General features: G+C 34.9%; 1 protein-coding gene across 1 annotated transcript; it reads right to left on the bottom strand.

Annotated features, from left to right (window-relative positions):
- Positions 1-16,912: 16,912 nt before the first annotated feature.
- Positions 16,913-20,065, bottom strand: LOC140965842 (protein farnesyltransferase/geranylgeranyltransferase type-1 subunit alpha-like). Its single transcript, XM_073426046.1, has 5 exons — positions 19,734-20,065; positions 19,063-19,172; positions 17,863-17,983; positions 17,595-17,690; positions 16,913-17,508 (listed from the first exon to the last, which is right to left on the bottom strand). The coding sequence occupies exons 1-5, from the start codon at positions 19,974-19,976 to the stop codon at positions 17,089-17,091; spliced, it is 990 nt and encodes a 329-aa protein (XP_073282147.1). The 5' UTR covers positions 19,977-20,065; the 3' UTR covers positions 16,913-17,088.
- Positions 20,066-22,919: the final 2,854 nt, after the last annotated feature.

Raw genomic sequence — 22,919 nt, 5'->3', positions numbered from 1 at the left:
AGTCTGATATCATGCTCGTGTGTAAAACATGAGTCATTAATGTTGACATTCGAATAATACCACAGGGACTCGATCAAAATTTTCAAAATAAATCAATATATCTTACTAGACATTAACTATGATGTCATAAACTTATTGCTTAAATACAAATTGATCAAAAAAAATTCATGTGCTTAAACTTCAATTGCACATGTAATTTTTATGTATGATGATAATATGTAGAATATACACACATACAATATTATTAATGTAGAGGAGCCAAAGTAATTAATTTCATAGTTATATATGTTGAAAATAAAGAAAGTTGAATGTTGAAAATAAGAAAGTTGAATGTTGAAAATAAAATTTGTAAATATTGAAAATTAGTGTGTGCTGATGTATATAATGATGTATTTATTTTTGGATTATTTCCAAAAAATTCTATAAATAGGTGTGAAGAAAAACACAATTGAGTAGAGAGAAAATTTTATAAAGTGTGTGGTTTGATAAATTTTGTGAGTTTGAGATTTTACTTTTTATCGTAAATTTTTATTTTTAACACGTTATCGGCACGATACTCGAAGATTCGATTCTCTATATTTTTCCAAGCTCCAAAACACAAGAAAAATGTAACAATATTCAGAAGTAAGAGTATTTACTTGACTGTTTATTTATTTTTATTATATATATATTTAATGTATAATATCATGTTATTATATAAAAGGAATCTATGACACCTCATTATAATATTGTGATATGATATACATAATTATTTAAACATTATTAACATTATATACATCATATTATTATCATAAAATTTACATATACATACATTTTTTTTACAATTTGTAACGGTCATAAACGGTAATAAACGGCTAGTTTTTACGCTATAAATATGACTTCACAAACACATTTAATCACTCCAAACTTATTCTTCCTCCCTTAAAAATTTTCTTCTTCAAAATTTTCGAAGAAGAAGAAGATGACTCTTTCAAGGTTATTTTGTATAATTATTATTGTTATTATACTCACTAGTCTTGTATTTATCGGAGAATATCTGCCACGCGTTTTTTCTTTATTTTTAAGTTTGCTTGTAATTATAATTTATCTGTTACTTTGTATTGTCATTTTAATAAATTTATAACTTAACTAATAAAATGCATTGTTATTTTATAGTACCACCACGTCAAACTTGACAAAGCTCGAATTTGTTGCGCTCGACATTACAAGGAAAAATTATATACCATGGACTCTTGATTTAGAAATGCATCTTGAGTCATTGGGTCTAAGCGAGACTATTAAAGAAAATGGTATCTCTTCATTACAAGAAAAAGCAAAAACTATAATATTTTTGCGTCGACATCTTGATGAAGGTTTAAAATGTGAATATCTTATCGAAAAAGATCTCATGACTCTGTGGAAATGATTAAAAGAAATATTCGAACATATAAGAGAAGTTATACTTGACCGCTCGTGATGAATGAAATATGTTGAGATTCCAAGATTTTAAGAAAGTCAGTGATTACAATTTGACGATGTATCGAATAATCTCACAATTAAAATTTTGTGTACATGAGGTTACGGAATCGGAAATGCTTGTAAAAAACATTTTCCACGTTTCACGCATTAAATATAAATCTACAACAACAATATAGAGTGCATGGATTTGCGAGATATTCTGAAATTATCGCCTGTCTTCTTATGGCGGAAAAGAACAACGAGCTGCTATGAGAAATCATCAGTCCCAACCCTATGGATCAACAGTATTTCCAAAAGTAAATGTTGTAAGTAAAAATGAATTTAAACCTGGAAACCAAAATCAAATTCAGAGACAAGGCTTTGGTCGAGGTCGAGGTCGAGGTCGTGGTCGTGGACGTGGAAGTGGTCATGGTCGTGGTCACGACCATGGTTTTGAAAACAATCGAGATAGTTATTTCTATAACTCATCTCAAAAAGACGTCACGAACCACCAACTGAAAAAGCATCATGAGAACATGAGTGTTAATGAAAATCACTTAAAACGATTTGAAAGTTCTTGTTTTAGATGCGACACTCCTGGACATTGGTCTCGTATTTGTCGAGCCCCCGAGCGCCTTTGTAAGCTCTATAGAGAATCGACAAAGGGGAAAGAAAAGAGACCAACTTCACTCAACCCAGTGGTTATTTGAGTGATTCAACTCATTTTGATGCTGCAGATTTTCTAAATGATTTCTCTGGAAATGATCAATATGCTGGTGGAATAGAAATAAAAAATATTGATGCTACAGATTTTCTCAACGATTTCTCTAAAAATGAACAATATATTGGTAGAATATAAATGTAAAATAATTTATTTTTCATGTACTCATATGATAATGTTTTATTGTACAATTATGATATTTGTTATATATTTTCAATAAATTACATATATATTGTCAGTAATTTTTTCATTGCATATTTTTTTTGAAGTTCAAATATGGAAAATGTTATGAACAAAGCTAAACAAGAAACTAATCCCATGGAAGTTTGCATACCTGATAGTGGTACAACACACACTATTCTCCGAGATAAAAGATATTTATTGGAACTAAAACCAACAAAAACAATGGTGAATACAATATCAGGTCCTGTAGACTTGATAAAAAGTTGTGGTAAAGCACATTTTTTGTTAGCTAATGGTACAAAATTTTTTATAAATGATGCTTTGTATTCACCACAATCGAAAAAAAATTTGTTGAGTTTTAATGACATATATTCTCATGGGTATCATACTCATACAATAAATGAAAGAAATGAGAAATATATGTGTCTTACCACATATAAATCAAGAAAGAAATATGTAGTTGAAAAACTACCAATGTTCCATACTGGTTTGCATTATACATATATAAGTCCAATTGAATCAAATATGGTAGTTGATAATTCTTCAATACTGATCAATTGGCATGATCGATTAGGACATCTTGGTTTAACAATTATGCGAAGAATTATAGAAAGTACACATGGTCATCTGCTGAAAGACCAGAAAATCTTTCAAAATAATAAGTTTCAATGCAAAGCATGTTCTCTTGGAAAACTTTTATAAGACCATCACCAGCTAAAATCCAAACTGAAAGACTCATGTTTCTTGAACGTATTCAGGGTGATATTTGTGGGCCAATTCATCCACCATGTGGACCATTTAGATATTTTATGGTATTGATCGATGCCTCCTGTAAGGTCCAAAATTAAGACGACGTAATCCAACTACATGCAAATCAAGGAAAATATGAAAATGGTTATTAATTGATTTTAATTGCTTAATTGATTATGTGACATGCTTGATTATATGTTTAATATGATTTTATTGTCATTATGCATAAAACTGTATTTTTTAAGGTTTATTCGAGTTACGATCGAGGCACAGAGACCAAGGGCTGAAAAATAGAAAATGTTTTATTAAATAATTATTTTTAATTGTTTAAAATATGGTTGATGGTTTTCATATTTTTGAAAATAAGGGGGTTTTGAGCTGATTTTATACGCCTGGACGTAAATTTTATCGGTGTTGGTTTTTCAACAAAAATACAAAATTTTTGGCAACCCGACTATTAAATTCACAAACTTATTTTAACAAAACTACTATAATATTTTAATTAAATACTAACCAAGCACTAGTGGACCTAATTTGAGGGCTTAAACTTAATTAAGAAATTAATTAGTATAAAACATGTAAATCACCCAAACCCTTCACACAAAACACACGGCCACTTTTTCAGATTTTTGGCACACCAAAACTCCTCATACACGACACACACATCAAAATTTTAGAGGAAAAAGTTTGAAGCCTTCAAGGAACTTCTAGCCAAGGTTGTCGTCCCCGTTCTTCGAATCGTCAACGATTTTTCGTGCGCTAAATACGCAAAGGCACGTCATATTTCTTTCCTTCAAACATCTATCACACCATAGTATTTGTATGATCATGAATTGCATGGAAAAACAAGCCACACTTCTTATATTTTCGTAACTATGCATGAGCATGTGTTAAACTCTTGGGTTTCGGTTCAAAAATCATGTTTAATATGTGTTAATGGGCTGCCATGGCTAGGATATGGATTAAGGGTTGTTTTACACGAGTTTAGAGTCCAAGGGCATGCACGAAACAAGCTGCACACGATTTAGAAACATGCTCGAACAGAAATTGGATTGTTGTGTCATAGGTGTTTGGTTAAGGGGAAGTTGGATGCATGGCTTGGCTTTGGCTGGACCAGGGCTGGGCTAGGCTAGTCCTTAGGGTCCTAGGAGGGTGCACAATGGCTAGGCTAGGGGCTGGTATGGTTTGGTTCAAGTAGGGCCGAGCAAGAACATGAAACCGTGAGGAGAAGCCTTCAAGTGCGCAGGTTGCTGTCAACTGGTTCAGAGCTTCGTGCTTGGGGTTCTAGTGGTTGGGCTGGTCTGGGCAGGGTCTAGACGTGGTCTAGGGAAGGTTATGGTTGGATGGGCTCGATGGTGGCTCGGCTGGAAGGGTCCTACTTGGGTTAGGAGTCCTAGTACAACTTGAACACAAGACACACACAGACAAAATATTGGGTCCAGTTTCACGCGAGTTTGAGCGGCTTATGGGCTTGTTCTAGGGGCTGGGATTGGTCCGTAGGGTCCCTAGATGGGTTGGCTAGGTTTTGGCTTGAGGTGGCTCGGGTGTGGCTTGAGTAAATTGGGAGATGGCTCGGGTGGTTCGTTAGGGTGTCAATTTCAAAAATTGAAGGACAAAAATTGAATCCATGGGTCCGCGGGTGTGGCTCATGACTTGTAAGGGTAGAATAAATATTAAAAATTCTATGTTTAAAATTTGGGGTCAAAATAACGAGTTTTGGATTTAATCGGGATTTAATCGTCGCACGGAACGTTAATTAACGAGTTAATTTAAACGCCTAGTTTTAAGCTTTATAAAATTATGAAAAATTATATTTAAACTCAAATAATTATTAGAAGTCTAAGTTTTTAATTTGGGAATTTTATATTAAGGTTTGGTTTAATTCGGGATTAAAATGCAGTAATACGTCTTATTCAAAGATAAATTTAAAAGTTATCGATTTAAGCCAAATTGAAATATGAAAAAATTCATGTAGGCTTAAATAATTATTTGGGACATGTTAGAGTCAATGGAATTAAGAAAAAGTAAAAAACGAGAAATTTTACGTCTAGGGGTAAAACGGTCTTTTCACACCTAAAAATTAGTAAACGTCATGGAAGTGTCCTGAATGCTGTTTATGTGTTAATATGATTATTTTCAATGGTTATGGATGTTTATGAAATTTTATATATTAATATGTCAATTTTAAATGTTTATGGATTTTTAAGATGTTAATATGTTAAATTTTTTATGATTTAATATGATAAAACATTTATTTTAAATGTGTGGGAACACGGGCTCTGACTCAATTTTCTTTGTTATTAATTGGATCTTTGTTAGAAAATGTAGGTCAAAATTTTGCTTTTAATATCAAAAACGATTGTATATGAATCATACACAAACGACATCTTTATTTTATTTTAACAAAAGTAGATACACGTCTTGTTCCATTCAAATCGTACAAACTAGAGTTTATTACCCATTACATATCAAATGTAAACACTACTAGTTCCTCTGCTATGCCCGTAATCACCACTCTAACCTCGATCTCTCATCCTCTGCGTGACCCTGATCCTGTCCCACCTGTTGTTATGCACACATACAGACACAACGACAGCCGGAAACTCCGGTGAGAACAAATCCCAGTATAAAACATGTATACATGCATGTTAAGCAAGGAAATACAAAATCATGATACATGAATCAGTAATCGTAACACATATTAATGAATACAGATAACACATCTTCGACTCTTATTCTTGACTCGATTCATATCTAAATCTAGGGATCCCGGTGTGAATAAGACGTAACAAGTCTCCCACCTACCCTCCCAATCGTGGTGGCGGTACGTCTTATTCCTAGACTTCGGCCCTGTCTGTATCGAACATCTACAACCGGAGTCGATCTTCTCCTGTGCTTCGATACCACCGAACGTCTAGAACTTGGCAATTCTGCCAATGACTCTCCTATCTCAATGCTTATACATAAATCAACATAAAGCACAAGTATAGCAAGGTATAAAAATCTAGTATGTGATTTTGGGAAACTCGAATCAAATCTAACTCGAGTTGTATCTTCCCGGATCAACATGAATTATACATTTCTTTCTGTCAATCTGACTCTGTAGAAGTCTCGAACTCAAGGCCTGTCAATACTCAATCTGGGAATGATAATATCGAGGAGTACAATATCAATACACCAATCAATTCAATACTGGGTATAATCAGAACTAAATCAAATTCTGTTTCGACAGCATAAATGCACAATCTCAATATACCCAACAATACAAATATCAACAGATAGCAATCTCAACTCATAATCTGTAACAATACAAATCTGATATCAATTCTCACTCAATTCCTCCCGAAAATCATAACAATCTCATACGGTATCCATTCTTCAATCCGGTTTCAATTATACGAGGTCTAATATCCCAAGAACACCATTTATTAATCATATCTGATTCCTTCACTATCATATTTTCAAACCTTGCTGGAAATGAATAAAACTTACATCCTTTTATAGCCGTTAACGAGAGGAGCACGGAAATGTAGTCGGATTGCAATTCGGATGGTTAGATCATGCCCAACCCACTTCTTAATTTTGGATGAAGCTTTGAATCCTTCTCTGCAACTTTCCCTCGATTCTTGCTAGAGTTGGGAAGGAAATGAAGACTTATGATTGTTAAATTGCATGGCAAGGACAAGTGGATCATCTCTTGGTGTTTCACGTCTCGCGCATATGCGCGACCCTCACTTGCGTATATGCGCGAGACCTTCGGTCTCGGCGCTTGGCTGTATTAGCTGCTCGCGCAGATGCGCGCACCTACTTGGCGCACATGCGCAACATTCTCTGGAAATAACATCTTGGCTACTGGACACCTCGCGTATATGCGCGCCTCTTGTCGCGCATATGCGCGAGACCTTCGTCTCGGCACATCTTGGAATCACACAGCTCGCGCATATGCGCGCCCACCAGCCGCGCATAATCACAACTCAAAAATTCCAATCCAGTCTCGACGTGCTCTGTCTATAATCATTTCAATCAATCAATTACTCATCTCAGATTAACAGTATAAAATCTCGGGCATTACAAAATGTTTATGACTTAAATGATTATTTTAATTGTTTATGATGTGAAAATGGTTATTTTAAAACGTTTATGGCTTTTTATGATTTTTATATGTTAAAACGTTTATTTTAAATGTTTACGGATTTTTAATATGTTAAAATGTTTATTTTAAAATGTTCATGGATGTTTAAGATTTTTAATATATTAAATTATGATTTTTAAAATGGTTATGGATTTTATGATTTAACGTGGATATTTAAAAAATATGTTGCATGCTTGGTTTAAAAAGAAAAACATTATATGCATGTTCAAATTTTATTAAGTGATGAGAATATGAAACGTTGAAGGACGTGAAGTAATTGTGACTAATACGATGATATGTTGGAGATATCGTGAGGGTTATGGTCCCAGTGGGAGCCCGACGATCGTGTTTCCTTGGATACGAATATGTAGATGTATACGATGATATGTTAATACGTAAGGTCAAGGCCCAGTTGACCGGTGAGAGTGTTGCTGGTGTCCTAGCCGCCCAGTACTGTGGTTACATGTAGATGGATCCATCGCCCAACACGTAGATGTAGACGTAGATGAACACGAAAGTCACAATTAACGATCTGAATTCAACGAAAGGAAAAAGAAATACGTATATGTTGATGAGGATATGAATATGTTGAGGATGATATGAATATGATGATATGAATATGTGGATACGAATATAGATACGAATATGAATATGTTTATGTTTATGTGAAAATGTTTATATTTAAAGTTGATGCATCATTATGAAAATATCTTTATTCAAAGTTTATGTATCATGAAAAGTATACGAAAAATGTTTATGAAAATGTTTACATTTTGAAGTTGATGCATGTCATGAAAATGTTATTTTGACGTAAAAATATTTTCACTGTTGCTTGTAGTTTTATATGTATTATTTGCTATCAAGAATATGATGTGTTCAGTCTTTAGACTCACTAGGTGTGATTGATGCAGGTGATATTGATAATTATGATGTGGGAGGTCTTGATGGTTGACCTAACTGGACTGAAGGTGCACATTACCCGAGGACCAACGCTTCTACTTTTCCGCACTTATGATTTACGTTAAAGATTTTTACGACTATTTATTTATGCTTTTGAGAGGTTTTTGAGAGGTGGATAGTTGATAGCGACTTTGCTATTGTAGGAGTTTCAAACGTTTGACGATTTTATGCTTTGACTATTCCCTTGATTTTCAAATATTGGTTGGTTATTTTATTCTAAAATGGTGCAAAATATTTTACAAAAATATTTTTAGGTATTGTGAGGGTTCGGCCGATTCCTTAGGGGAAAAAAAATTCTAGTACTTTTTAAAAAAACGAGTAGCAGACGTTTCAGTTGGTATCAGAGCAATGGTTCTGTAAAGGGTTGTGCCACCATCAGCGCCGGAAAGATAAGTCGTCAAGCCTCAATTTGTAAGTTTTACATGCTTTATATGATTTTATGATGTTACCTGCATGATGGCATAAATATTATGTTTACTTTACACGTTTATGAACTTTTTGAGTATTTATGCTTTGCATGCCTAATTTGCTAAAATGAATAAGGATATGTCACATGATTAGAAAACTTAGATTTAAATGCATGTTGGTTACGTTAGAAATTGGAAAACATTCAGATAAAATGCCTCCTAGACATGCCCCTGTTAATGAGAACCGAGCTGAGAATAGTGTGAACCATCAAGGGAATGCCCCCCCACCTCCTCCTCCAAGAGATGCTGCTACTCGTGCTTTAGAGGGGATGGATCGTCTCTTCGAGCAACAGCAATTACAGCAGCAGCAATTACAGCAGCAGTTACAGCAGTTGCAGCAGGCACCTAGACCACAACATGATATATATGATCAGTTTCGGAGGCTAGGGCCGAAAGAATTTTCTGGCACTACCGATCCCTTTGCTGCTGATAGTTGGATTCGTTCACTCGGGGTACATTTTCGTTATCTAGATATGAGGGATGTGGGCCGTGTGAAGTGTACCACTTATTTCTTTAGAGATGATGCTTCTCTATGGTGGGAAGGAGCTGAGCATGGTGTTAATATTGCTACACTTACATGGGCTCGACTTAAGGAGATATTCTACGAGAAATACTTTACTGCTGATGTTAGAGGACGACTGAAGAGGGAGTTTATGAGCCTCCGTCAGGGAGACTCAACTGTTGCCGAGTTTGTGAAGAAGTTCGATAGGGGTTGTCACTTTGTACCCCTTATTGTCAGGGATGCTGAAGAAAAGCTTAGACACTTCATGGATGGTCTACGACCTACCATACGGAATAATGTTATGATGATGCATCCATTGGATTGTGCTACTACAGTTACTTATGCATACCAGTCTGAACAATCCTCGAAGGACATTGACTTTGAGTTACAGCGTAAGAGGCAACAACATCAGAATAATAATCAGCCAAACAAGAAGCCATATACGGGTCCTCCTAGACCTCAAAGGCCTCAAGGGCAAGTCAAGGATCAAGCACCACCAAAGCCACAAAAACCTGGAGCACCAAAGCCTCCTGATAGGCAACCATGTAAGGATTGCAATTGCTTTCATTTTGGCCAATGCATGTGGGGATCTTTTAGATGCTTCGTATGCAAGGAGGTTGCTGATTGTCCGAAGAAGAAGGCACCTACTGTGGGAAGAACATATGTTATGAATACTGAAAAAGCCAAGGAGGAGGCAGACACTACACTCATTATGGGTAACCTAGTCATTTAACATTTTTTTATATATTGCTTATGATTGCATGAAATGTTAAGGTGGTTATTAGAATCGAATCGGGATCAAGGAGACATAAAGATATTCTAGAACTTCAGTTTTATCAGAGTATCACAACGTAAGCGTGGATTGTTGGAATACTAGAACTAAGATTAAACTTTTGATTATCGAGGATAAGCGAATTTCGAGGACGAAATTTTAATTAAGGGGGGAGGAATTATAAGGTCCAAAATTAAGACGACGTAATCCAACTACATGCGAATCTAGGAAAATATGAAAATGGTTATTAATTGATTTTAATTGCTTAATTGATTATGTGACATGCATGATTATATGTTAAATATGATTTTATTGTCATTATGCATAAAACTGTATTTTCTAAGGTTTATTCGAGTTACGATCGAGGCACAGAGACCAAGGACTGAAAAATAGAAAATGTTTTTATTAAATAATTATTTTTTATTGTTTAAAATATGGTTGATGGTTTTCATATTTTTGAAAATAAGGGGGTTTTGAGGTGATTTTATACGCCTGGACGTAAATTTTATCGGTGTTGGTTTTTCAACAAAAATACAAAATTTTTGGCAACCCGACTATTAAATTCACAAACTTATTTTAACAAAACTACTATAATATTTTAATTAAATTCTAACCAAGCACTAGTGGACCTAATTTGAGGGCTTAAACTTAATTAAGAAATTAATTAGTATAAAACATGTAAATCACCCCAAACCCTTCACACAAAACACACGGCCACTTTTTCAGATTTTTGGCACACCAAAACTCCTCATACACGACACACACACATCAAAATTTTAGAGGAAAAAGTTTGAAGCCTTCAAGGAACTTCTAGCCAAGGTTGTCGTCCCCGTTCTTCGCAATCGTCAACGATTTTTCGTGCGCTAAATACGCAAAGGCACGTCATATTTCTTTTCTTCAAACATCTATCACACCATAGTATTTGTATGATCATGAATTGCATGGAAAAACAAGCCACACTTCTTATATTTTCGTAACTATGCATGAGCATATGTTAAACTCTTGGGTTTCGGTTCAAAAATCATGTTTAATATGTGTTAAGGGGCTGCCATGGCTAGGATATGGATTAAGGGTTGTTTTACACGAGTTTAGAGTCCAAGGGCATGCACGAAACAAGCTGCACACGATTTAGAAACATGCTGGAACAGAAATTGGATTGTTGTGTCATAGGTGTTCGGTTAAGGGGAAGTTGGACGCATGTCGTGGCTTTGGCTGGACCAGGGCTGGGCTAGGGTCACGTGTGGGTCAGGGGAAGAGTCCTAGCCACCCTAGGACTCGAGACCAGGGGCTGGGGAGGAGTCCTAGCAAGCTAGGACTCCAACTCGAGAGCTTCAAGGGTAGCGCAGGTTTGCTGTGGTACAAGAAGAAGGAGGCTCGGATAGGGGGCTTTGGGCTGGGCTAAGCTAGGTCCTTAGGGTCCTATGAGGGTGCACAAGGGCTAGTCTAGGGGCTGGTATGGTTTGGTTCAAGTAGGGCCGAGCAAGAACATGAAACCGTGAGGAGAAGCCATCAAGTGCGCATGTTGCTGTCAACTGGTTCAGAGCTTCGTGCTTGGGGTTCTAGTGGTTGGGCTGGTCTGGGCAGGGTCTAGGCGTAGTCTAGGAAAGGTTAAGGTCAGGTGGGCTCGATGGTGGCTCGGCTGGGAGGGTCCTACTTGGGTTAGGAGTCCTAGTACAACTAGAACACAAGACACACACAGGCAGAATATTGGGTCCAGTTTAAGGCGGGTTTGAGCGGCTTAGGGGCTTGTTCTAGGGGCTGGGCTTGGTCAGTAGGGTCCCTAGATGGGTTGCTAGGTTTTGGCTTGAGGTGGCTCGGGCGTGGCTCGAGTAAATTGGGAGATGGCTCGGGTGGTTCGTTAGGGTGTCAATTTCAAAATTTGAAGGACAAAAATTGAATCCATGGGTCCGCGGGTGTGGCTCATGGCTTGTAAGGGTAGAATAAATTTTAAAAATGCTATGTTTAAAATTTGGGGTCAAAATAACGAGTTTTGGATTTAATTGGGATTTAATCGCCGCACGGAACGTTAATTAACGAGTTGATTGAAACGCCTAGTTTTATCCTTTATAAATGTATGAAAAATTATGTTTAAGCTCAAATAATTATTAGAAGTCTAAGTTTTTAATTTGGGAATTTTATATTAAGGTTTGGTTTAATTCGAGATTAAAATGCAGTAATACGTCTTATTTAAAGATAAATTTAAAAGTCATCGATTTAAGCCAAATAGAAAGGCTTAAATAATTATTTGGGACATGTTAGAGTCAATGGAATTAAGAAAAAGTCAAAAACGTGAAATTTTACGTCTAGGGGTAAAACGGTCTTTTCACACGAAAAATTAGTAAACGTCATGGCAGTGTCCTGAATGCTGTTTATTTGTTAATATGATTATTTTCAATGGTTATGGATGTTTATGAAATTTTATATGTCAATATGTCAATTTTAAATGTTTATGGATTTTTAAGATGTTAATATATTAAATGTTTTATGATTTAATATGATAAAACGTTTATTTTAAATGTTTATGATGTGAAAATGGTTATTTTAAAATGTTTATGGCTTTTTATGATTTTTATAAGTTAAAACATTTATTTTAAATGTTTACGGATTTTTAATATGTTAAAATGTTCATTTTAAAATGTTCATGGATGTTTATGATTTTTAGTATGTTAAATTATGATTTTTAAAATGGTTATGGATTTTATGATTTAACGTGGACATTTAAAAGATATGTTGAATGTTTGGTTTAAAAAGAAAAACGTTAAATGCATGTTCAAATTTTATTAAGTGATGAGAATATGAAACGTTGAAGGACGTGAAGTAATTGTGACTAATACGATGATATGTTGGAGATATCGTGAGGGTTATGGTCCCAGTGGGAGCCCGACGATCGTGTTTCCTTGGATACGGATATGTAGATGTATACGATGATATGTTAATACGTAAGGCCAAGGCCCAGTTGACCGGTGAGAGTGTTGCTGGTGTCCCCGCCGCCCAGTACTGTGGTTACATGTAGATGGATCCATCGCCTAACACGTAGATGTAGACGTAGATGAACACGAAAGTCACAATTAACGATCTGAATTCAACGAAAGAAAAAAAGAATACGTATATGTTGATGATGGTATGAATATGTTGAGGATGATATGAATATGTGGATACGAATATGGATACGAATATGAATATGTTTATGTTTATGTTTATGTGAAAATGTTTATGTTTAAAGTTGTTGCATCATTATGAAAATATCTTTATTCAAAGTTTATGCATCATGAAAAGTATACGAAAAATGTTTACGAAAATGTTTACATTTTGAAGTCGATGCATGTCATGAAAATGTTATTTTTACGTAAAAGTATTTTCACTGTTGCTTGTGGTTTTATATGTATTATTTGCTATCAAGAATATGATGTGTTCAGTCTTTAGACTCACTAGGTGTGATTGATGCATGTGATATTGATAATTATGATGTGGGAGGTCTTGATGGTTGACCTAACTGGACTGAAGGTGCACATAATCCGAGGACCAATGCTTTTACTTTTCCGCACTTATGACTTACGTTAAAGATTTTTACGACTATTTATTTATGCTTTTGATAGGTTTTTGAGAGGTGGATAGTTGATAGAGATTTTTCTATTGTAGGAGTTTCAAACGTTTGATGATTTTATGCTTTGACTATTCCCTTGATTTTCAAATATTAGTTGGTTGTTTTATTCTAAAATGGTGCAAAATATTTTACAAAAATATTTTTAGGTATTGTGAGGGTTCGGCCGATTCCTTAGTGGGGAAAAAAACTTTCTAGTACTTTTTAAGAAAACGAGTAGCAGACGTTTCACCTCCAGCAGATGGTCACATGTATGTGGCATTTGTAAGATTACTTGCTTAAAATAATAAAATTACGGAATCAATTTCCCGATCTTACAATCAAGAAAATTAGACTTGATAATGCTGGTGAATTTACTTCCCATACTTTCAATGATTATTGTATGTCAATGGGAATCACTGTTGAGCATCATGTTGCTCATGTACATACACAAAATGGATTAGCTGAATCATTGATTAAACGTCTACAACTGATTGCTAGACCAATGATTATGAAAACAAAACTCCCTGTTTCTATATGGGGACATGCAATTTTACATGCTGCTGCATTAATTCGCATAAGACCAAATGCATATCATAAATACTCTCAATTGCAGCTTGCATTTGGTAAAGAACCAGACATTTCTCATTTGAGAATTTTTGGATGTATGGTATATGTGCCTATTGCACCGCCTCAACGAACAAAAATGGGACCTCGATCGGAATTTATGTTGGTTATGATAGCCCATCAATAATTCGATATCTTGAACCTCAGACAGGCGATGTGTTTACAGCACGTTTTGCTGATTGTAATGAGGAAATCCTCCCAATGTTAGAGGGAGAAAAGAAAAATATCGAAAATGAAATTACATGGTATACATCATCATTATTACATCTGGATCCAAGAACTAAACAATGTGAAAAAGATGTGCAGCAAATTGTGCACTTGCAAAGAATAGCAAATCAAATACCAGATGCATTTGCAGACATAAAAGAGGTAACTATATCATATATAAATGTTGTAAATGCCCCTGCTCAAATTGAAGACACTCATGATGTCATTAAAATCCTGAAGCGTTGAAGTCCAATCGGTTCCAAGGATAAAAATCCTCGAAAAAAAAGCATAGAGAAACACGATGATCACAAAATAGAGAATGATATTCCGGCAGAAATACATGATGATGAAAATGTTCTATCAGAACCACAAACTGTGAAATCTCTATCAATTATATTAATATTAGAAAAATATGAAACCGAAAAGATATAAAAAAAATTGATGAGATATTTTCTTATAATGTGGCATTTGACGTCATAAATGACAATGAAGATCATGAACCAAAATCTTTTGGTGAATGTAAAAATCGACATGACTAAATAAAATGGAAAGAAGCCATCCAGGTTGAATTGGATTCGTTAAATAAACATAATGTTTTTGGAACTATAGTCCTTACGCCTGGAGGTGTAAAACCTGTTGGGTATAAATGAGTTTTTATTCGAAATCGAAATGAGAAAAATGAAATAGTAAGATATAAAGCTAGACTTGTTGTACAAGGTTTTTCTGAAAGGCCTGGAATTGATTATGAAGAAACGTATTCTCATATTATGGATGCAATTACGTTTCAGTATTTGATTAGTTTGACGGTATCTGAAAATTTAGAAATGCGTCTTATGGATGTTGTCACAACTTACTTATNAAAAAATGGAAATGTAAACAATTCAATATGCCCTTGCGTTTTCATTAAGAAAACAACATCTGGATACGTAATTATTGTTGTATATGTTGATGATTTAAACATCATTGGAACGAATAAGGAAATTCAAGAAGTTGTGTCGTACTTGAAGGAAGAATTTGAAATGAAAAACCTTGGAAAACAAAGTATTGTCTGGGTTTGCAAATTGAACACAGAAAATGTGGAATATTTGTTTACCAATCAAATTATACAGAAAAGGTTCTTAAACGTTTTAATATAGATAAATCAAATCTTTTAAGTACTTCAATGGTTGTTAAATCATTAAACATAGAAAAAGATCCATTCCGTCCATGTGAAGATGATGAAGTTATTCTTCGTCAAGAAGTACCATATCTAAGTGCTATCGATTCTCTTATGTATCTTACAAATTGTAAAAGACCTGATGTATCTTTTGCTATAACTTTATTGGCAAGATTTAGTTCATATCCAACAAAAAGACATTGGAACAGAATTAAACATATATTCCGTTATCTACGAGGAACGACAGATTTGGGACTTTTGTATTCAAAAGATACCAATCAAAACATAATTGGTTATGCTGATGCTGGGTATTTATCTGATCCACATAAAGCACGTTCCCAAACCGGATATGTATTTACTCGTGGAGGCACTGAAATTTCTTGGCGTTCACAGAAACAAATACTTGTAACAATTTCATCAAATCATGCCGAGATTATTGCACTACATGAAGCAAGTCGTGAATGTGTGTGGCTAAAATCAATGACCGAACATATCCAAATCTCATGCGGATTATCATTCGACAAGAAGCATGTGATACTATATAAAGGTAATACTGCATGTGTTGCTCAAATGAAAGAAGAATAAATAAAAAGCGACAGAACTAAACATATTCCCCCTAAGTTCTTCACATTCACCCAAGAGCTTGAGAAGAAAAAAGATATTGATATTCGTTACATTCAATCAAGTAAAAACTCACCAGATCTCTTCACAAAGGCACTTCCTACGATAATATTCAGAAAGCATATATATAACATTGAAATGCGCAATCTACGAAATTTGTGAAGAATTATTCGTGTTAACATGAGGGAGAGTTTACATGACTGTACTCTTTTTCCCTTACTATGGTTTTTATCCCAATGAGTTTTTCCTAATAAAGTTTTTAACGAGACAGTATAAAAACACGTAATGAAGACAATCATTGTATCATGATCATCATCACAAAATGGGTGTTGAAAATAAAGAAAGTTGAATGTTGAAAATAAGAAAGTTGAATGTTGAAAATAAGAGTTGTAAATATTGAAAATTAGTGTGTGATGATGTATGTAATGATGTATTTATTTTTGGATTATTTTCAAAGAAATCCTATAATTAGGTCTCTCAATGTGTAAAGAAAAACACAATTGAGAAAATTTTATAAAGTGTGTAGTTTGATAAATTTTTTGAGTTTGAGATTTTTACTTTTAACAATATCTATGTTTTTTGAAACACCAAAATGTACTTCTTCCGCCACCACCTTCTAGGTGAGTTTGGCATAACTCTCTCCTACAAAAAAGGTGAGATTTGGGTTCTAAACCATAGTAAAAACAAGAAATTTCCCTACCCCACCCCAAAGTTGTATTACACACACACACACACACACACACACACACACACACACTTTTTCCCAAATTACAAAATATCACATTTTTAAAAAAAAATATCACAAAAACATATTTTTTGAATCTTTAAACAACGTTCACACAAAAATCATTTAACAAAGAAAAAATTAATGTATATCCACGCATCGCGTGCAAAGTAACTGGCAATAATATCACGGTGTCCGCAACTATAAGAACCAAAGAACAAAATTCTAGGGAAAGCGTAACACAATATTTCAAACCAGAACGCTATGGCGCCACTCCCAATAATCAGCTCTCATGGGATCAGCAACCTGCAAGATATGACACACTTTCTGAGCTACACTCGAACCCGGAGGACAAGAATCCGGAGAAATGGCATCGATGGAATTTTTCAACTCGTCGCTTGGTTCATAGTGACGGCAAAGAAGATCCAAAACCAAGTTCAATGCCTCGACATAATCCTTTTTGCTCTTCAGAACATTCACAAAAACTGATGCCACCCGGGGATCTTTGGATAAAGATGATAAGCTGTTATTGTGGAGCGCACGAAGATACCTCCAAGAGCTTTCATTTTCGGGTTTGGCTAAAATGGCTTTAACTGCATAAGCAACCTCAGAGTCTTTCATGGCCTCTAACCCTCCCAGGAGAGGAGATCTTGTTACGACAAAATATCTCTACAAGGAAACCAACATCAACATATAATATAAAAGTATCTTTTTTGGAAAAAAAAGAAAGCTTTTTAGGTAACATATAGAAAAACCTGATTCCATGCAGAGTCGTTAAAAATATCATCCTCGAGAAGTTCATCACAGTAGGCAAGTTCTTCGTCCCATCCTCCGAGCTCCTGAAGAACCCACTGCATAAAGAAATCTCCACTGCTGAGCATAGGGGTAGTCTATAAACATAGAGACTAATAACAAAACCTAACAACAGGATGTTACCAATTTGCTAAGATGTAAATACAAAAATAGAAATGAACGGAATAATTTTCACCCAGAAAAACTCAGGAAAAGTGAATTGGAACCCACCTGCCTATGTGACCAAGCATGATAGTTTTTTGCATCCCGAAAGAGAACTTCTTTAGTGATTTCAAGTTCCTTGCTTGCAACGTCAGCCCCAAACTTCCTAGCAATCCAGCGTCGGTGATGCCTAAGATTGTGGCCAATGCAACCCGTGCAGTAAATCAGGATTAGAAACTAAATATAAACTCATAACTATAACTAAAAAACTAAAAGACTGACCCAAATTTACAGTTTCCTGATTCAATCAGACTCTTTTGGACTAAGACCTGACTCAAACTAGATCTCATCCAGATTTTATTGGACTCATCTAATGTTACTTTATTTATCCAACGTTTTACATCAAGTCTCAATCGGGATCATTTTCGACCTACAATTGGTTTTTTAATTTCTCTTCTTGTTTTCTTCCCCTCTTCCTTGCTTAGGACCTCATAAGACTTTGAACAATATGGCCAAAGATTTGATCATTTCCTTTCTCATGAAATTCTCAACATGGAAGGCTCAAAAACTTGTTACTTGTTAGTTCAGAATTCTTCAACACCACCAAAGCATCCCACCACCAGATTTCTATGTGACTCGATCGCAATTGCACTAAGGAATTAAGTACATTCTCTGCCTCACTGTAACTTCAGGAGATTTAAGACAGGAAAGACGATTAAAATCCATCCCATGATTTCTTCACATCGAATGCCTTAACGAAATGCACACATGCATGACTTGAAGATCAATAATTACGCAATGACGATTTTCCTTTTTAAAGACTTAATCTCACCAAAGTGTTTCAGCAGTTTTTAGTTCACACAGCAACGAAATTTCATAATGCAGAATAAACTTAACGTACGTTCACAAAGCTTTTCTAAGCAACCAGTTCTGTTCACATCCTCTCAGAAACTAGAAGATATTATACCTCGCATACTCGTGGAAGTAGATCACATTCAAGCGTGAAAATTTCCATTGAGATCACCCACGCACCAAGTACGAGAAAGAATTTAAGTTTAGTGCCACTGATCCTATCCGATCAATTTCATCTTAACAGATTATAAGAAAATTTCATCACAAATCTAATTTTAGCTTTGGTATAGAACTTAAAACCAAACAAAAATCATGCCTAATCAGTTTTCAGATTTGCAACTAGTACTCCCCTATGCATCTACCAAAACACGAATTTAATACTTACAAAAGGAAAAAATGAAGGAATATGTTGGTTACCATATTAGATAGTTTTTGGCATTGTCTCTGATGATACGAGCAACAAAATCCATTTCTTCATGCAAATCAACATTAAGTGCCTCAAGTATCACACGCCTGAATTGCCATACCTGAAACAAAAAGTGCACATTCAGCAAGTTGCCCATCTATAAGGGCTGCAAAGAAAAAACTTCTATAAAACTCGAAAAATGATTATACATGGATTTATTCAAGGTAAATCAAATGCTCCTATATGTAGGCGTCATGCAAACCGAAATCGAAAACAAACACGTAATCTAAAGATGCATATGCAACTCAAAATATGAGTAACAATGGTCACATCACAGCCTCTGGTTTGAACTCATAAATCGTACATCAATTGCATTAACAACAAATATTGAGTTTATTTTTCGTCTTCGACCAACCTAAGCTTGTAAAGATTGGATCTTTAACCCCATAAAGTATCAATGGGCTATCAGACTTGCATCAAGGTAGAATGTCGTGGAATAGATCAAGATTAAAAACTCCCGTTTTCGATCATTAGTGCATAATCCAGGAAAGGTTGCATCTTTCCACATTGCTCTAAAAAAAATAATCAAAAAAGAGTCAAGAGCCCGAAATTCGGGCCAACTTCATTTTTTTTTTTTTTTTTTTTTTTTTTTTTTTTTTTTTTTNAACAAAAATATCATCACCGTATAATTCCCGGAATTAAGGGAAACAGCTTCTTGAGTGAGCTGAAGCGCGCGAGGCGATCGCTCGTCGGCCAAGTAGACGGCCCTGAAGTAATCCATGATTTCCCTGAACTCCTCAGCGTACGCAATCGGCACGATCGGGTTCGGGCCGTCGTCCTGCGGGACGGGGCACACGTCGGACCACTCGGGCCGCTGGCAAATGGGCACACGCACGCAGCTTTCTTCTTTAACTTTCCGGCTCATTTCGATCTCTCTCCTACCAACCAGCCGTGAAGTTTTCAAATCACTTTTAGGACACTCGTATTCCAGTGCGAGGGTTAATTCTGGGGGTGGTGCAAGTACTTTTTTATACTCGTATAAGTACTTTTTTATACTCGTATATTACTACATTAATAGAGACTTTGAAACACTACGATAATTCATGTGACCCGTTATATCTATATATGGATAATCTAAGCCAAAAATACTATGAAGCAAATCAACAACGATGAAATATATTTTTCGTCACTGTAGTGTCTGGAATAACCTGAAATACTTATACTTAGTAAGTGCGGCGCCTGAAAAAACTTGGTCAATTGGCTGACCAATTAAGAACAACGCTGACTTACTATTTCGATATCATTGTTCGTTATGTATTTTGTTAAATTTTATTAACGCATCTGTAAGGAATATATTTCTCTTCAGCATCTATATACGCAACTTAGTGATCGCATGATGAATTTATTGAACGATATTCTACCAAAATTCTCTCAATGGTTTCTATAATTATTAGTTGATAACTCTAATAACGAAGTTCACCGTTACAAATAACTATTTCAGTCTTAATTAAATTTATAAATTTATTTGGATCTTATCAAAATCACATGCAATAAAGTTTTCGAGTTCAAAATACACTTGGGATATTGTTCTAAATGCGCATCAAACGATTCACATTTATTATTACATTTGGATTCCATGATTTTTTATTTGGACTTGGTATGCAAGGATGAATGTGTTAGAGTAGATGCTCAACTAGCCAATTCATTGTTTGAGCTTTATTGACTCTTATGTAATAAACCATTTTTATTTTAATAATATTTTATGTTTTAACAATTATGACATTTACTATAGACTTACCTTTGTCTAGACACGATTGAGTATCCAACTCAGAAGAGCTACACTCATTATTGGCAAACCTAAGCTAGTTATGTCTCCAGCCAATTTTTGCAACTCGTGCATCTTCTCAGTGGAAGCAGAATATTTGTTCCAAGAATTGACTAGAAACGTCAATCATACATTCTCATTTATAGTTTTTGGAACATTCTTCGCATATCATCATTATCAGCGGCTAGAAGATTGACTTTTAGCATCAGACTATCAATTTTATTTCCTTGAGAATAGTTAGAGTTGCTTGACTTATCTATTAGTCTTTCGTTTTCTGCCTTGGCTTCTTCGAATAATTGTGAAATTACTTTATACTCGTCTACAATGCTATGCAATGTCTTCAAAAGATTCATCTGAGTCAAAGTCAAATACCATATCATCGACAGTTTCAATTCAACTTCTGTGATCTCTGGCTCAACATCTGCCACGAGACATTGAATCTCTCCATCATCACTTTTGCTTGTTAAGGTATATGAGCTTGATTGATCTCAATCTGAATAAGCTCATTTGCTCTTATTTTCCTCTGCAATTTGCACCTTCTGATCCTTATTCTTCGTGCAAAAAATTTTCTCATCTTTGAACTGTTTCTTCACAAAGGGATTCCTATCATCTTTCTTAGACCTATTATAGTCTACAATAAATTCACTTTCTTTCCACAGTTAAAACAAGCTTGATTATCATCAGTTTGATCATTTTTACGATAAGAACTGAACTTAGATTGGTCTTTCTCATGAATTTGTAATTTTCTTAACAAATATAGACATTTCTTCATTGCTTATCTGGCCAGAAATTTTTTTCCTAGAAGCTTCTTCATTGCTGGCTGGCGTTGAAGTTGTGGATGCTAGAGTTTTGGTGGGTTGTGGAGTTGATGACTCCTCTTCTGACCAAGTCCTAAGATCAAAATTGTAGGCTTTAAGATCAGCAAAAATTTCATGTAACTCGAGTTTTTTGAGGTCCTTGGACTTCCTCATAGTAATTTTCTTTACATCTCATTATCTGGTTAATGCACTCATAACCTTCAAAGTAAGTTCGCAGTTTAAGTATTCTTTTCCAAGTGATGAAAGTTCAATAACAATACTTCTAAACCGTTAATCAAACTCATTAAGAATCTCGTCGGGTTTTGTTTTGGTATTGTCGAACTTCTGGATTGTCACGGTTAGTTTGTTCTCTTTGTATTAATTGTTGCCCTTGTAGAGTTGGGTCAACTTTTCCCAGATCTCTTTTGCAATTGAACATATCTTGATTTGATTGAACATATTCTTGTAAAGGGTTTAGTATAGGATGTCCTTGGTATATAGTCCAAAATTTTTTCCTTTTGTCTTATGTAGTGCATTCTGACCAGTGCCTCTCAACTATCTATGCTGCAACCTTAGATGTTGCTACTAATGTATTGGCTTTTAAAATCTTCATCGTACTGTCATTGATGACATTCCTCATGTCATCATCATGTGCATCCAGATGTGTCTGCATTCGAATATTCCAATCATCATAATTTTCTTTTGAAAACATCGGAATCTTGTTAAAGTGTGTAATTTAAAAGATATAGTTATTAGAGTTCAAGAAAAAAAGAACATTTTTCTGATACCACTTGTTGGGATCGAAATAGAGTGAATAAACTTTTAAAAAAAATTGATAAACTTGAATTGTCTTTAACATTTTTTAGGCTGTTGAGACAATTTCTTGAATGGTTAGCTTTGTTGGACTCTAAAAAATAAATAAGTGTGAAAACGATCCGATTTGATTAGTGATAAGATATATATAAGGCAAATAATGGATAACAAGAAATGATTAGCTATGCAAAGAGAATATAAAATTGTGTAAGGTAAATGACAGATAATTATGGATGTTCGGATATGAATACTCCTACGTCACCTCCTTCTTCCACTTAGAAAGTGTTCACTAAAAGACTTTGGTTTTACAACACTTTGTAATAACCCAATTCAACTAGGACTTATCACTTTCTAATTCAAAAATCTTGGTATACAATCAACAAGTTCTGGATGTTTAAGAACCTTCGATTCATCATACAACAATAATACAATC

This window comes from Primulina huaijiensis, chromosome 2, assembly GCF_012295235.1.
Source record: "Primulina huaijiensis isolate GDHJ02 chromosome 2, ASM1229523v2, whole genome shotgun sequence".
NCBI lineage: Eukaryota > Viridiplantae > Streptophyta > Magnoliopsida > Lamiales > Gesneriaceae > Primulina > Primulina huaijiensis.
This window is presented reverse-complemented; position numbering and strand designations above follow the sequence as displayed.